Consider the following 15,626-nt stretch of genomic DNA (forward strand, 5'->3'; position numbering starts at 1 on the left):
TATATTTAAAGGTCTTTCTCCTGATGCTTTGCAGAAATTTTTGTCAGTAGAATTATTCCACTTAAATTGGAGTTCGTGGCCTAGGGCTTTTTCCATCCACATCTGTGGATTCTTTCAATTGGCAATTTGTGTGCAGCGTTCAGAGGTTCCAGGCAGTTTTTGATGTGTTTAAAATGAATGGGTCTCGTCCAAAGAATTGATTGGTGGCTCAAACTGACTCCATTGTGAGGAAACAATCTTTATTTGGTGTATGGTGTGATATATTGGTCTGTACCAAGTTTCTGCCATACTGTTTTCCAGTTTTCCCAGGAGTTTTGGTCAAATAGTGAGTTCTTGTCCCAAAAGCTTGAATCCTTGGGTTAATGAAATGCTGGATTGCTAGAATGCATGCACAGCTATCTGCTATATTCTACTCTATGCCACTGATCCACCCTTCTATTTCTTAGCCAGTAACAGATTGTGCAGGTCACTATTGCCCTTGGTCTTCCCTTTGGCTATTCCTGGCCCCCATTTGCCTGGAAATCTCCTCCTAGGGTCTGTGCCCTCCTATTCCTCTGGGTGTCAGTCACCCCTAGGACTCGATTCCCTTTCTCCTTTAGGCAGGATGTGTGGGTGATCTCTAAGCACAAATCCATGCGGATCATACCCATTGTGAGGTCCTCACCTCCCTTTATAGAATGTCTCTCTTCTCCCTTAGGAGCATTCATCAATGGTGATGATGACCTCCCACCACTGGACCAGGTTTCCCCCTTTCTTTCCCCTTTTTCCAATTCCTAGTTATTTCTTCCTTATTGTTAGCTTTTGACTAGATTAGGACACACCCCCATTCCCCTCTGTCCTGCTCCCCTCCTCTCTTTTATATGCCTACCAATTCTGTATTTTGGTCCCCCAAAAAAGTATCGATTCACCTTTGGGCAGTGTGCTGTGAGGCTAGATCAAGATGTTTCAGGTCTTATATTTGATTTCTGCTTTTACCCTTGTCTCCTGGTAAACCTTTAGAAAGACTTCTCCGAATGGCTTCTCTTTGTGTAATTTGTTGTTCTTGGTTAATATAGCTATTTACCCTTCTTGTATCTCTGTTGTCTGGACTGTTAAGCAAATAATTCCTTTGAGTTTAGTTTTCTTTTCCTGAAAAGTTTCTTTTTCCTGAACATCCATCATTTTTCATATACTTCAGATGTGAAGATAGGTCCCCTTAGGCTGTAGCTTGCTCTCCTTCAGGCTTCAGAACACATTATTCCATTCCCTCTTATGGTTTCTGTTGGATGCAGAATAGTCTTGTGTTATTCAGATGTTCTTTCTTTTATATTTAAAGGTCTTTCTCCTGATGCTTTGCAGAAATTTTTGTCAGTAGAATTATTCCACTTAAATTGGAGTTTGTGGCCTAGGGCTTTTTCCATCCAGGCAATGTGTGGATTCTTTCAATTGGCAGTTTGTGTGCCCTGTTCAGAGGTTCCAGGCAGTTTTTGATGGGCTTGAGATGAATGGGCCTTGTACAGAGAATTGATTGGTGGCTCAGACTGACTCCATTGTGAGGAAACAATCTTTATTATAAGAGAACATAGTAACGGAGTAGCTGGTATAGTAAGTAAGTAATTGAAGTAAGTAGGTGTGGTAAGTCAAGGAAGGGAATGAGAGAGAGTCAGAGTAGGTCCATGTTTTAAGGAAGGGACCATTTGCTTGGGCAGTTGTTGCTCTTTGTCTCCAGAGATCTGATGTCACTTTACCCATGGTCCACGTTGGTCTGCTTGGCGTTACCCATAGTCCCTCTGTTTGCCCACGATAGAGGAGTAGGGAAAGCGAACTTCTACGTAAATAGGATGCTAATAACATGTTAAATACTCTGGGGCAACTTTAGGTCAAATTTTGCTCTTTTCTGTGCAGGATCTAAGGAAGGTAGTGAATGTGGCAAGTGAGCACTATTTGAGCCTTGTCCTCTGTGACTGGGGGCCTAGGATATGTCTAAAGACTGATGGGAGGAGTTTTCTCATAATTGTGAATCTAAGCAGCTCCACATGTGGCTTATCTGAAAGGTGGCTCCATTCTAGTCAACTAGTTACTGTTTCCATATTCTTTGGATTGTTCACAGTTGCGAGGCAGGGTTTGGAGGACATTTCAGCTCCCATCAGTTTTCTCGTATTATTTCTGTGGCATTCAGGTGTTTCTGGCGTGTTTTCCTATGCAGCCTTTCTTCAAGTTCAATAAGCTTTGCTGGCATGGAGACCATTCTTTTCATATTACTGCTTTTTGCTTGTCTTCTTCCAGATTATCCTTTACTTCTGTGTGTTTGCTTTCCCAAACACTCTCTCTTTTGTTTGTTGGGTGAAACTCGCTGCTGTGGATTCTGATTTTTTTCTGTTCTCCCCATTATTTCTGCCATCCATGTCACAAATTCTGGCATCACATTTCTTATTTCTGTTTTAAGCCATTTAGGAACATTCTCCTGCTCATGTTTCACACTCTCTTGGGAGTCCACAGGGTTGTCAGATGGGGATTCATTTCCCTTGTAGTACTTTGTCCCAGATGTCTGAACTCTCTTCCTTGATCTAGAGGACATTTTCCCTTGTGTTTTTAGAGTTTTCTCTGTCTGTGCTCAAGGTCATTGACTGAATTTTCTTCCTCCTGAAGTCTTTGGTCATTTCAATCTTTTTTCTTTATTTTTCCCTTTTGCTTACATTCTTTTTTTTTTTTTAACCCTTATCTTCCATCTTAGAATCAATACTGTGCATCACTTCCAAGGCAGAAGAGCAGTAAGGGCTAAGCAATGGGGGTTAAGTGACTTGCCCAGGATCATGCAGCTAGAAAGTGTCTTAAGGCTAAATCTGAACCCAGGACCTCCTGTCTCTGGGCCTGGTTCTCTATCCACTGAGCCACCCAGCTGCCCGCTTTTGCTTACTTTCTGAATCCTTCTCCTTTGATGGCAGTTTCCCTGGGGCTGGACCTCTAATCCATTTCAGCCTTTTCCCATGCTGGGCCATTCATGCCTCACCAGTGTAGGTATCTCCCCCAAGGACTTCTGAAGGCACAGAACTGGCTCCAGGTGGGTGCTGGGTTCTTGCCTGCCCCAAAGACATTCTTTCTGTTCCTCAGTTCTCTGGCTGAGCTCTGTGGCGACTCAGGCATGAATGACTATGTCTTCCTGCCACTATCACAGCCTGAGCAGACTTCTGCAGCTGGGAGAGCAGAATATGCCAGGGGATTGGGGGTGAGGGGGTGGTTGGTGGAGAGCTGAATTCTGTGGCAAGCCCATGGGAGAGACTGTACAACTTTGAGGTCAAAAGTGTGTTGGGAGGTGGGAGGGAGCCTTGGGAATCCTTGGCCTTCTTTGCTATTTATTCATTGGGTTTTGACTTTGTTTGGGTTTATTTGAAAAAAAAAAAAAAGTTTAACCCCTTCCCTTCCATCTTAGGATCAATACTGTGTATTGGTTCTAAGGCAAAAGAGTGGTAAGGATAGGCAATGGGGATAAGTGACTTGCCCAGGACCACACACCTAGGAAGTGTCTGAGGCCACATTTGAACCCAGGACCTCCTGCCTCTAGGCCGGGCTCTCAATCCACTGAGCCACCCAGCTGCCCCCATTTGGGTTTTTGAGAAACCACTGAGTTTGCCTTGTTTTGGGGAGGGTAATTCCTATTTTGGGGAGGTTATGAACATCAGAAGAAAAGTCTAGTCCTTTATCTTGTGGGTCACTTGACTGAGAAGTCTGCTCGGCCCCTTTTATCGACTCCCAAGTTAAGTCCAAACTGCTCATCCTGGCATTTGAGGCTCCCCCCGAGTTTGGGGTTGCCCATCCTTTCTGGATTTGTGTTTATGTTCAGGCAAATTGGTTTCATGGGCTCAGGATTCTTGATGGAGGACTAGAAGGGATTTAGGGGCCTCCTTTACAGAATGGGGAAGACCTTTGCCCCACGTGGGCCCTACAACCAGGACAATATCTGGACTGGGATTAGAAACTATCTTCTGAGCCCAAAGAAAGGCCCCGTTCATCAGGGTCTGAAGTGAGGCCCTTTCCTAAATGAGGTACACACCACGGAGGGAAGAGATGATTTCCCCCATTCTCTGGATGGGGACGCCCATCTGAGAGGGGAAGCAGCACTTTTGCTCCCCTGCGGCCTCTCCCCAGCAGTCCCTCCCTCTGGGATGACCCACCCAGCATGGCTTCTCTTCTTCCTGGGGCTGCATCATTGATCTTTGGCTCTATAATGGGTGGGTTCCCACCCTGCTCAAGCCACAGATCCTGGACAAGTGGAAGCCCTGACCTTTTGGGGGCCCCCAGATCAAGCTGTGCATTGAACCTGTTGCCTCTCTGTCCAACCAAGCTGCTCCCCCATCCCCTGCCAGCCCCCCAGCAACAATCACGGCCCCCTGAGGCCAGGCCAGGACTTACTGCCTGGCAGCTTTGGTGGGACTGGCAGTCGGTCAGTTAACAAACATCAATTAAACATCTACTGTGTGCCAGGCCCTCTGCTGAGTGCTGGGGACACAAAGCTAGGTTAGAGATAGGCCCTGCCCTCGGGGAGCTCCCAGGCTAAGGGGGGAGATCACATGCAAACAACTAAGCACAGACAAGCTATAGATATAGATAGATGGGAAATGAAGAGCAGGGGGGTTGGGGAAGGCTTCCTGGAGGAGGCAGGGCTTTAGGGAGGTCAGAGCATTCCAGGCTTGGGGGGGTGCAGCCAGAGGGAATGCCTGGAGCTGGGAGAGGGAGGCTCTTGTTCATGGAGCAGCCAGGAGGCTGGGGTCCCGGGATCCAAGGTTACCCAGCTGGTGGGTAGGTCTAAGAACCTTCCTCCCTGCGGATGTGGTTATGGAACAGCAGACAGAGGAGTTTGTAGTTGACCCTGGAGCCACAGAGAGCCAGCGGAGTTGGGGGCAGGTACCATGCTCAAGTCTGTGCTTTAGGTAAATCATTTTAGGGGTAGCTGGATGGCTCAGTGGATGGAGAAGCCAGGCCCAGAGATGGGAAGTCTTGGGTTCAAATCTGGCCTCAGACACTTCCTAGCTGGGTGACCCTGGGCAAGTCACTTAAACCCTATTGCCCACCCTTTAAGCTCTTCTGCCTTGGAACCAATACACGGTATTGACTCCAGGATGGAAGGTGAGGGTTTAAGAAAAGAAAAAAATACTTTGATTTCTGAATGCAGGATAGACTGCAGTGGGGACACATTTGAGGCAGGCAGACCCACCAGCAGCTCCTGCAAGAGTCCCAGCATGATGGGGTGAGGGTCTGCCCCAGGGGGGTGACTCTGTGTCAAAGGGGAGAAGAGGGGAGAAGCGGGCACCGCCCTAGTTCTGGAAGAGGAGCTTTTTGTGGGAAAACAACAGTGTTCCCCGACCCCTGTGCCCTCTGCTGACTGGGGGAGGGAACCCATGAGGGGCTTTGGGGGCTCCAGGTCTCTCCGTATATCAAGGAAGGGAACTCCTGAGTGGGGAAGTTCCTCCTCCTAGCGCAGAGGAGCAATTCATCTCTAACTTCTCTGGAAGCCAAGTGACCTGCCCAGGGTCACCCAGCGACATGGTTCCGAGGCAGGTCTTTGTGCCTCCCAAGCCGGTTTCTCAGCGCAGGATTCTCTCTCCCTCTCTGGTTTGCCCGTTCGTGGACTCCCAGGAAGCTAACTCCTTCCTCACTTCATTACCGGCTCAGCAGCTCAGAGGGCTAGGAAACTGGTTCAGATGAAGAAGGAGGACCCCAGCCTAGGGGGCTTTGGGGAACAAGGGCCCAAGGCCAGCCCCTGCTTGGTGCTGTCCCACTTTGATGCCCCCAGAGCTCCAGGCCTCCTGTGCAAAGGGTTCAGAGCAGTGAAGGCCAGCGGCCCTCAGCTGGTCAGGATTCGAACCCTGGCCTTCTTGCCTCCAAGCCCAGTACTCTTTCCCCTTGCCATAGGTCCTAGGGCCATGGTGTGAGCCTATGGCATGTGAGCCAAAGATGGCACAACTGTGCTATTGCCCGTCACCTGCCAGGCAGTTACTAGGAAGGCGGAGGGCCTTGGGCGGAGCTGCTCCCCACTCTCTCCATCGTGCCTCCCTGCCCTTCTGCCCAGCAGCCCAGTAGAAGCACTTCCTCCCTCCCCTCTCCTTCCTGTCACACAGCACAGGTATCCCCCTCTTAGCCCTGGACAGGGGCGAGTCCAGAATCAAAGTATTGGCCTGAGGCAGCTCCAGACCGGCCAGTGTCCCAGTTCTGTGCCCCAGAGCGCCGGCCCCCACAACATCATTTTCTCCCTCTCTGTCCTCCCTCTAACAGAAGAAGACAAAGCAGGATGACTCCCCCAACCACCCTGACCAGAGTGAGGCAGCTGAGAACAAACACCCCATCATCCCCGAGTTCGAGGCCTTCGAAGGGAGCAAGATCCAGACTGCCAGGGCCCTGACACCCCGACTCCTGGCCTCCTGCTCTTTGATACCCGACTTCCCTGGCCTGCGCCAGGCTCAGGCCACCAGCCCTCCTGGGCACTCGGTGCTCTCCGCTGCCCCCACTTACACCCGCAGCGTCCACACCCAGACCATTGACACGGCCCTCATTCCCTGCGATGCGTGTGGGCGGGTCCAGTGGAGCTTGCGGGAGGTCAGCAAGGCCATCATCAGCCTGTGCGCCAACCAGAACCTGCCCTCGTCCCTGGACAAGTTTCAGCATCTGGTGCAGGAGACCATGGGCCAGCAGCCCATGTCGGCCGTGGACCTGAGCTACTGGGCAGCCGAACAGAGCAAGGACCTGGGCCGCATCAGCAAGCACCTGGGGACCCTGATGCAGGTGATCAGCCCCCTGCGGGCACAGCTCGAGGAGGCCGAGCGGCAAAAGCAGCAGCTACAGCAGCAGCTGGAGGAGCTGGGCCAGGAGATGCAGAAGGAGAAGGTTGAGCAGCAGCAGCAGCAGGCCAACAAGGAGCGCGAGCAGGAGCTGGTTCTGGTCCAGCTGCAGGAAGAGAAGCAGGAGCTGCTCTCAGGTTCTATGCCGGGCCCTCTCTCTGGTCCCCTCACCAGGCCTCCCTCTAACCCTCCCTCTGGCCCCCCTCCAGTATTCCCTCCCTCTGGCCTCCTTCTGGTCCCCCCTCCAGGCCTCCCTCCTGTATTCCCTCCCTCTGGCCTCCTGGTCCTCCCTCTGGCTCTTGCTGGCCAGGCTACAGAGGTCTCCCGGGCTAGCTTTGGCCAGCCACTTGCCTGGGGTGAGGGAGGCACGTGGCCTGTAAAATGAAGGCGAATCGGGCAGGGTGTTGTGCCCCTTCCAGCCCGGGCTCCTGGGATTCTGAGGAGTGGGAGGGCTGACACAAGCTAGAGACCCTGGGCTTGTTCTGTTTGGCCCCAGGGTAGGGAGGCCAGTTCGGAGCTGCCCAGAAGGAAGGTGCTTGTTGGGGATGTCACCAAGAATGGGTGCTTCCAGAATAGGATCTCAGAGAGGCAGAAGGGCCCTTGGAGATGACCGAGCCTGTCCAGGCCTCCTCCTTCCAGGGGAGGAAGCAGGAGGGTCCCCTCCCAGGGCAGCCACTTCAGCTGGGGTGTCCTCCTTTGGCCAGCCAAGCCTGCGTGCCCCAGGCAGCCCAGACACTCCCTGGGTTACTGAGGACTGCTAACAAGGTAGGCTGGCATGGATGGGCCTTGGAGGCCTCAGGAGCAGCCCGGGTCCCCTGGATGATGGTTTTCAGCCCAGGAGCTAGCCCAAAGAGATGCCTTGTCCCTGTAGCGTCCTTGCACCATTAAGGGAAGTCCTCGTATCCCCGACAGGTGTCTAAGCACCAGGGACTCTAACAAGGTCTGCCATAGGCAAAACCTCTCTTTATTCTATAAAGCCGGAGGCCAGGGGGTGTCCCAGCTGACAGGGGCCGTAGAAGGGGGTGTCAGGGCTGGGAGGGCCCTCAGAACAGATGGGAACCTCATCATCATCATCACAATCCCTCCAATCCCAACAGTCACCATTCTCTGCTCTTGCTCTCCTGTACACATGGCTGCACACAGCAGTTAAGTCACCCCCGCCCAGGAGGGGGACGCTAACCACTGAACAGAGAGGGCTGGCCCTGGGAGAGATTGGGTCGAACTTGCCCCCATTTTCCAGATGGGGAAACAGACCGAAAGAAGAGAAGAGACTTCTGCAAGGTCCCCCAGCCTAGGACCCTGGCTCAGAGGTTTGTTTTGATCCTTAGAAATAAGCTTCCTGAAGAAGACCCTGGACACCTTGACTGGGGAGCTGAAGCAGAACCAGGACATCATCCAGGACCTGGGTAAGCCTGCTCCTTTGGGCCCCATCCGGAGGTACGGCTCCATCCTCCAGACCTTTGCCGCCTCTTGGTTTCTCAGGTCACCTTTTGGACCTGTTCACTGGGTGGGGTAGGCAGGCCTCATGAGGGGCTTTGCCATTTGCAGAACTTTGCAGCCAGGCAGTCTGCAAACACTGCGAACCCAGGGGTGCCGGGCCCCGGGGACAGAAAGGCAGAAGGAAACAATGGCTACATGGGGGTGTTCGGAAGGGGATCAGGAGAGCTTGAACCGAGGGGGTCTCTGGGGGGGAGGGACTGGCGCTGCAGCGACCGGCGGGAGGGGAGGAGAAAAGTGGACCTGCGAGGCCCAAAGGAGGGAGATGGAGGGGGCTCCAAGGCCAGGTCAGGATGATTTCCCCAATGGCACCCCAGCCTCACCCGCCTCCCTGCTGCTGGTCAGCTCTTTCCTGGGGTCCAAAGCATTCTTTGCAGCTTTGTTCCCGGGACTAAATCTGGGAATCTGAGCAATGAAACTGTGGGGGGAGCTGAGAGCAAGACGAGGAGGGGGACGTGGAGGGCAGGGGGGGAGCCGGTCCTGTCTGGGCGCAGATGGCCTCTTGTCTCTTGAGTTCCTGCTGGTTTAGACACGGCCCCCAGGCTGGGGACGAGGGTCTCTGCTGAGCTTCAGGAGGAAGAGTAGCTTTGGGGAGCGCTCCCAGGAGGAGGCGGGGGCTCTGGGGCTGTCCACCGAGGCTCAAACTTGGAGAGTGTGTGTGTGTGTGTGTGTGTGTGTGTGTGTGTGTGTGTGTGTGTGCACGTGCACCATCGTGAGGAACATGGGTTCATGGGGAAGATCAGAGGGAGGGACGTGGATGGGTAGAGCCCGGCCCCGCGGGAAGCTTTGCATGGACAAACCAGAGCACGAGGCCATGGCTGGGGCCTGGCGATGGAGAGAGATATAGGGAGAAGGCTAGCCGGGGGAGTCCCAGAGGGTGAAAAAGGGGAGCAATGTCCAGCTAGGCTAGACAGGGAGGCTGGGGCCCTGCTTTGGACTCTCCAGACCAACAGAGGTCAGTGGGAGCCACAGGAGTTACTGAGGGGAAGTCATGGGCCCCCAGCGGCGAGAGGGTGCGCGGGACATGATGGGGAGGGATCGGCGGACTTTGGAGGCTGACACCCCAAGAAAGGTGGTGAGAACATTGACCATCAAGGAGGATTTGGGGAAAAGAGAATGAGCTGTTTGGGGCGTACAGAGCCGCCCAAGACACGCTGCTGATGCTGGGCTGGCAGAGAGGCGAGTGGAGGGAGAGCCGACCAGGCCCACAGTGGGCCGTGGGAGGGCCCCAGGGAGAAGCGAGAGCCGAGAAGGGTAGGTGGATGGAGGATGGAGCCCTCCGGGCCTCCGCCACCTTCTCCAGCTGCCTCCTTGATGGTCAACCTTCCGCCACCTCAGCGGGCTGGGCTGAGGCGCCCGGGGCCCCCAGCGTGGGCCCAGATGGCACATCGGTCAGCGTGCCCCGTGCTGGGTGCTTGTGGGCCCTCCCCCCATGGGGAGCGCCGCACCTCACAGTGTGGGGGGACGGGGGGTATCTCCCAGAGGCGAAGAAACAGCAGATGCTAGACGACATGAGCAACATGGTGAAAAAGAGTGAAGCCAAACAGCTGGAGGCCCGAGTGCAGCTGCTGACCGGGCGCCTGGAGAATGCCAGTCAGCAGTTTGGCTGGGCCAGCACAGAGTTGGACAAGGAGAAGGCCAAAGTGGACAGCATGATCCGGCACCAGGAGGTGAGGCTGGGCACCCTGATGCAGTACCCTCCTCTGGGCACTGACCAGAGCTGCTGCCCTCGGGGGGCCGGGGAGGGGGCCTCTGAGCAGATCCAGCTGCCCAGAATCCAGGGCCTGCTCCTGGGAAACCCTCTCTAGGACACGCAGTGGGCTCTTCACAGGGGGCTTCCTCCCTCGTTTGGTTGTGGAGCCCCAGGGGTTGAGAGAAGCCCAAGACCAGGCTCCCCTCAGCCTGCAGCTCTGGCCAAGCTTGGAAGGGGAGGCCCCAGAGGGAAGTGCCAGAACTGGGGCCACTGAAGGGAGTCGACACAGAGGGCAGGAGAGGGGTGAATGGAGGGGGCTGGCCCGGCCCCTGGGACAGGCATGCTGGCATCTGGGCCAGAGGTTCCGGGCTGACAGTGCTCGGCTCCTGGATCAAGACTGGGGTCTTGTGGGGCTGGACTGAACTGGCAAAGGGGATGGGAGTGGTGAGACTGCAGGGCTGGGTCTGGGGGTTTGGGAGGTCAGTGAGGCACAGCCTGGTGAGCAGGCCAGCCGCCTGCTTCAGCAAGGCCTCGACCCCTCCCTGCTGGGCCGGAGAGGGTCTGGGATAGGCCGGAGCAGTCCAGGCGGAGGGCTGGACCCTGGCTTTATCCACAGAGCCGTCTCCTCACCTGGGCCCTGCTCCCAAGTGCCCCACTCCATCTGGACTTCGGACACGCCGAGGAAAATGGGGCCTGCCTTGGCCAAGGGAGCGAGGTGCCAGCTGGGCCCCTGCCCTGTCCCCCTCAGTCCCTGCAGGCCAAGCAGAGGGCCCTGCTCCAGCAGCTGGACAGCCTGGACCAAGAGCGGGAGGAGCTCCGGGCCAGCTTGGAGGAGTCTGAGACACAGCAAGCTAACCTCGAAGGGCAGCTACAGGCTGCAAATGATGCCAAGAACCAGGTGGACGTCCAGCTGCAGGCCCAGCAGGTGGGCACAGGGATGGGGGGGGTGGGGAGGGCAGAGTCACGTGCACCCCAGACTCCCCTGCGGCCATGATGCAGTAAGGGCTGGAAGGAGGCAGGAAGGCTGGCCTTGGAGTCTCAAGGCCCCAGCTCTCGAGTGACCCTAAACAAGGCACTTCCCATTTCTGGGCCTCAGTTTATCCTTCTGCAGAAAGGGGGGTAGGTTCAGTGGCAGCTCCCCGAGGGGCTGTGGTAAGGCCAGCCTTCTGTGAACCTTTGGGCACACGGACATCGAGACTCCTCTCCAGGGCCCCTGGGGGGGCACAGGAAGGGGGAAGAAGCAGCCATCAGAGGTCAGGGACAAGGGCACCGAGGTGCCCCCCCGCCTTGGCAAACCCTGGCAGACTGCTGGGCAAGAGCCTTGAGCAGGGAAATGGGGGCACACCCCTCGGGCCGGGGTTCTTAAGGGAGAAGGGCTGTACCTGGGACTTCACTAGCACAGGGAGCCCCACGGGAGGAAGCTCTCTGCCAGCTTCCACCAGCACCGCAGCAGCTTGGAGCCTCTTGGCATCCCCGCCTCGTCTCTGGTGCTGATGTCCGGCTTCTGCCCAGCGCCGCTGGTGGGCTGGCTCCCCACTAGACTGGGCACTCCTAGCGGGCAGGGACGGCCTCTTTTGTCTTTCTGTCCCCGGCGCTTAGCATGGGGCCTGGCACACAGGAAGCCCTTAAAAACTAGCTCCGTGATTCCAGTCTTAGCCCGCTGCGACACCCAGAGGGCAGGGACAGCCCACGGCCCGCACGTGTCCGAGGCAGCCCGAGCCTGGGGCTTCCTGGGTGGGAGGCCGCCTCTCCCCTTTCTCCCACTTGTCCAGGTGGGCATCCCTCAGGCATGGGTGTCCCAGGGCAGCCTCACCATTCCCCTGCGCTCCCTGCTCCAGGAGCTGCTCCAAAGCCTCCAGCAGGAGAAACAGGCCATGGAACAGGCCACAGAAGAGCTCCAGATGACCGTCTACAAGCTGGACAAGTCGATCCTTGAGCTGAAGGAGCGGGAGCGGCTGCTGGTGGCCTTCCCTGACCTCCATGTTCCCAGTGAGGCCCAGTTTGAGAGTAAGCCAGGGTGCAGGGAGAAGGGGTGAGGGGCACAGGAGGGTGTGGGAGCCAGGGCCGTGGCAGCCCACCCTCTTACCCAGGGCCCCTGAGCTACAAGAGGGGCTGGGGGGGGCTGCAGGTGACCCCAAGGACAGCGGGGACTGAGCAGGCCTTAGCACACGGCCAAGGAAGCCTTCCTGACCTGCCGTGATTCCAGAGCCCTCTCTGGGGATTCTCTCCCACTTATCCCGGAACGGCCTTGTCCAGAGTGGGGTGTGTGGCCTGAGCTGGATTCTGGGGGCACACAGGAGGGCTTTAAGGAGTGCTCGTTGGCCCAGCTTGGTAAAGGACATCACAGAGTCGTAGGAGGGGGCAGGGGGCCAGCCTGGGATGGAGGCGATGGGAGAATGGTCAGCCCGAGGACCCCACCTGGAGCCACTGAGAAGGGAAGGCTCTGAGGGGGCGGTCAGCAGAGATCCAGGGTAGGCAGGGCCAGCAAGGCCAACCCCCTCATTTCACAGAGGGGGAAACTGAGGCCCAAGAGGGGAAGAGCCTTGGTCAAGGTCTCAGGGGTAGTAGTTATGGTCCAAGACAGGTTTTGACCCTGGGCCATCGGACTCCTGAGCTTACCACACGGCCTGCCAGGCCATGCCACCAGGGCAGCAGTGGGGAAGCAGGGAGACCTCTGGGGCTTGTGTTTCATCTGGAAAATGGGGACAAAAAGCGCAGGCTTGCATCGGAGCTGGAGTTGCTTGTATGCCCCTGCCGGGGGGCCCATCCAGGCTGTGCTGGAGCAAGCCCCAGCCCACAATGCCTAGTTCTGGTCAGGATGACGGCAGAGCCAGTCGGGCATCACGGGCTGCTTCTGGTGACGTTCCAAGAGCCGGCCTGGGCCCTCGGGGTTGTCCTCGCTCCGCAGGAGTACAGGACGGTCGTTTCTGCTTGTGCTAAAGGCTGCCTTGGGCTGGGGTGGGTGCGCGGGGGTAAGCGAGGCCCAGGCTGCTCTCTGGTCGCCGTGCCCGCGAGCCTGACGCGGCCCTGGGCACCTCCCGTGCCCGTCCCCACAGGCTCTGGGAATGTCGCTGAGGACATGGAGAGGCAGGTGCAGGCCAACGTCATCCGTATGCAAGTCCTGGAGGAGGAGAATGGCCGGCTCCGGGCCACTCTGACCAAGCTGCAGGAGGTGGCCAGGCAAGGAGGCCTCAAGGTGAAGGGCCGAGGGCTCTGGGACCAGGGAGCAGGGAGGAGGGAGGCCTGGAGAAGCCTGGCCGTGTCTGAGACCGGAAAGGCAGAGCCTGGTGCGCCAGAGGGCTGGCTGGGGGTCAGAAGCTGCGCTGAGGCCCACCTCTGCCCCTTCATCCAGACCAGGCAGTCCACTTCTGGGGTTCTGCTGGAACTGTGGGTTCTCGGGGTCTCGGGTATGTCAGTGAGGACTGTGTGAGCACAGGTTGGCCAGAATGGCAAGAGCCGGAGGGCTGGAGGTCCGGGTTCCAGGCTCTCCTTGGCCAGGGCAGGCTGGGGAGGTTTCTATAAGGACAGCCCTGCACCCCTCTTTCTTGGAGGAAAACCCCAAGTACAGCCCATGAAATGGAAGAGAACGAATGAGGGGATGAGAAGGGGGGGGGGGCGCCTAGAGGCTTACTGAACTGGACCAACCTCCTTCTCTTTACAGTTAAGGAAACTGAGGCCCAGGGGTGGGGTGGGGGTGGCGGAAGGGTAGCCAGAGGATTTGAACCTTGGTCCTGTGACTCCTGAAACAGCAGCCTTTCCACTGCCTCCCTGACACGGCCCAGCCCTGCCCTGAGGCAGACGGCAGAAAGATGAGGAGGCGCCTGGCCCTGGCTGAGGAAGCCCCAGAACCCTTCCTTCCCCTCCCCAGGCCTCCAGGGTGGACAGCTGGGGGCTGGGGTCTGTCCCTGTCCGAAGCGCCCTCCCAGCTGGCCCCTCTGCTTCTCTCAGCTTGTCCCAGAGGCCCAGGTCTGGTCGTCGCCTTCCAAAGGGACCCAAACAGGCTCCTGCTGCCATCCCCGAAGAACTTCTCCAGGGTGAGTGTGACAAGAACGAGGTGGGCTGGCGGGGGCCGGAGAGAGGTCGGGGAGGGCACCGGGCCGCGGTGCCCATGCCCTCTGTCCCTCCCACAGTCATCTCGGCGTGCCCACTGGCCACCGCGACCGTCCTGCCAGCAGTCGACTCAGCAGTGAAAGCAGCCCCCCGGGCCGGCCCTTCCGGCCTCAGCCCGCCCGCCCCAACACCCCTGTGAGCTACAGGTCCTCCCGGCCTCCCCTAACAGTCACAGGCTCCTCCAAGACCACAGGCAGCAACAACATTGCCTACATGGAACTCAGAGGGAAGGGCAGTGGGAAGCGTCACTTGGGTGGCTCGGCCCAGCAGCTGAGGTAGCCGGAGGCCCCTGTGGTTGTCCTGGCCGGCCTGGCCCACAAATCAAATAAAGCCACCAGCCTCTGCCTTCCCACCGGAACCCTGGTCACCGCGTCTACCTGGCACGGTGGGGGCAGGGTGGGCACACACAGGGCAGTGCCTCGGGGGGGCTCCGGGCAGGAGCGGGGCAGAGGCGGAGCATGGCCGGAGGAGGAGGAGCAGGCGCTGTGCTCGGACGGTGCCCGGCCCTTCCTTCTCCCTCACGGCCTCGGCCTGGGCCGACAGCGGCTTCACCGAAAGACCAGCCTGGCCCGGAGCAGCTCCCCGGCTTCTCCGGCCCCTCAGGATGGACTGACTGGCCAGGGAGGGCCGGAGGCTGCTCTGGGCGCCCGCGAGGGCCACACGGGACAGCGGCTGCGAGTGTGTCTGAGTTTAATGTCGCACCTTGTACAAGACGTGCCCAGCTGGGCCCGGCGTGATGAACCCAAATAAATTAGTGTGAAATGCAGCCCCAGGCGGCCCCCCACCGGCCCGGCCGGACCCCATCGTCCCTCGGGAAGGAGACGCGGGCCGGATGGCAGCCCCCGACGTGAGCCCCCGCGGCCCCGCTGGTCACCGGCAGGGCTCCTGAGCCCGGCCTTCTGCTCCAGTGGAGGTGGAAGTTGAGGCCTGGAGGGACGGTTTGCGTCTCGGTTCTGTACGCGCCAGGCACCGGGTTCCTCGGCCCGGGGAGCTTCTAGGATGGCGTTCTGGGCCGTCGTTAGCTCTCCGCCCAAGAGCTCCCTGCCAGGAAAGACCAGGAAGCCTGACCCCGGACGCCAGCCGCCCAGCCCTCCCCTGAGGGTGCCCGGGGTCCCGGGGCGGGGGAGCCGTGGGCGCTGCTTACCCAGGATGTTGTGCTTGCAGAGGGGGCAGGTCTGTTGCAGGAGCAGCCAGGGGTCTACGCATTCCCGGTGGAACTCGTGGAGGCAGGGCAGCACCCGCAGACACTGGACAGGAGGGAGGGCGAGCCGGGGATGAAGCCGGGGGCCAGAGGGGCAAACCGAGGCCTAGAGAAGACCCCCGGCAGGGGCGCTCACCTGATTTTTGTGAAACTGGTCCAGGCAGATGGCACAGGTGTGGATGTCGGGCACGTTGGCTCGGTGCTGGCGGCCCGGGTGGTAGCGCCGGGTTTTTAGGGTCGAGAGTGTCCGTAAGAGGTGCTGCCCGACGTCCAGCTGCGGAGAGAAGGGGCCTGGCTAGCAGCGAGGAGCTGG

At 57.9% G+C, this 15,626-nt stretch overlaps 1 protein-coding gene across 1 annotated transcript; it reads left to right on the forward strand.

The window, feature by feature from the left end:
- Nucleotides 1–5,678: 5,678 nt before the first annotated feature.
- Nucleotides 5,679–14,462, forward strand: LOC123256934 (coiled-coil domain-containing protein 157-like). Its single transcript, XM_044685488.1, has 9 exons — nucleotides 5,679–5,828; nucleotides 6,250–6,949; nucleotides 8,141–8,218; nucleotides 9,648–9,979; nucleotides 10,751–10,927; nucleotides 11,841–12,009; nucleotides 13,059–13,198; nucleotides 13,951–14,036; nucleotides 14,133–14,462. Exons 1-9 carry the CDS (start codon nucleotides 5,679–5,681, stop codon nucleotides 14,389–14,391), a joined length of 2,091 nt encoding a protein of 696 aa, XP_044541423.1. The 3' UTR covers nucleotides 14,392–14,462.
- Nucleotides 14,463–15,626: the final 1,164 nt, after the last annotated feature.

This window comes from Gracilinanus agilis, chromosome 1 (assembly GCF_016433145.1).
Source record: "Gracilinanus agilis isolate LMUSP501 chromosome 1, AgileGrace, whole genome shotgun sequence".
In the NCBI taxonomy this organism is placed as follows: Eukaryota; Metazoa; Chordata; class Mammalia; order Didelphimorphia; family Didelphidae; genus Gracilinanus; species Gracilinanus agilis.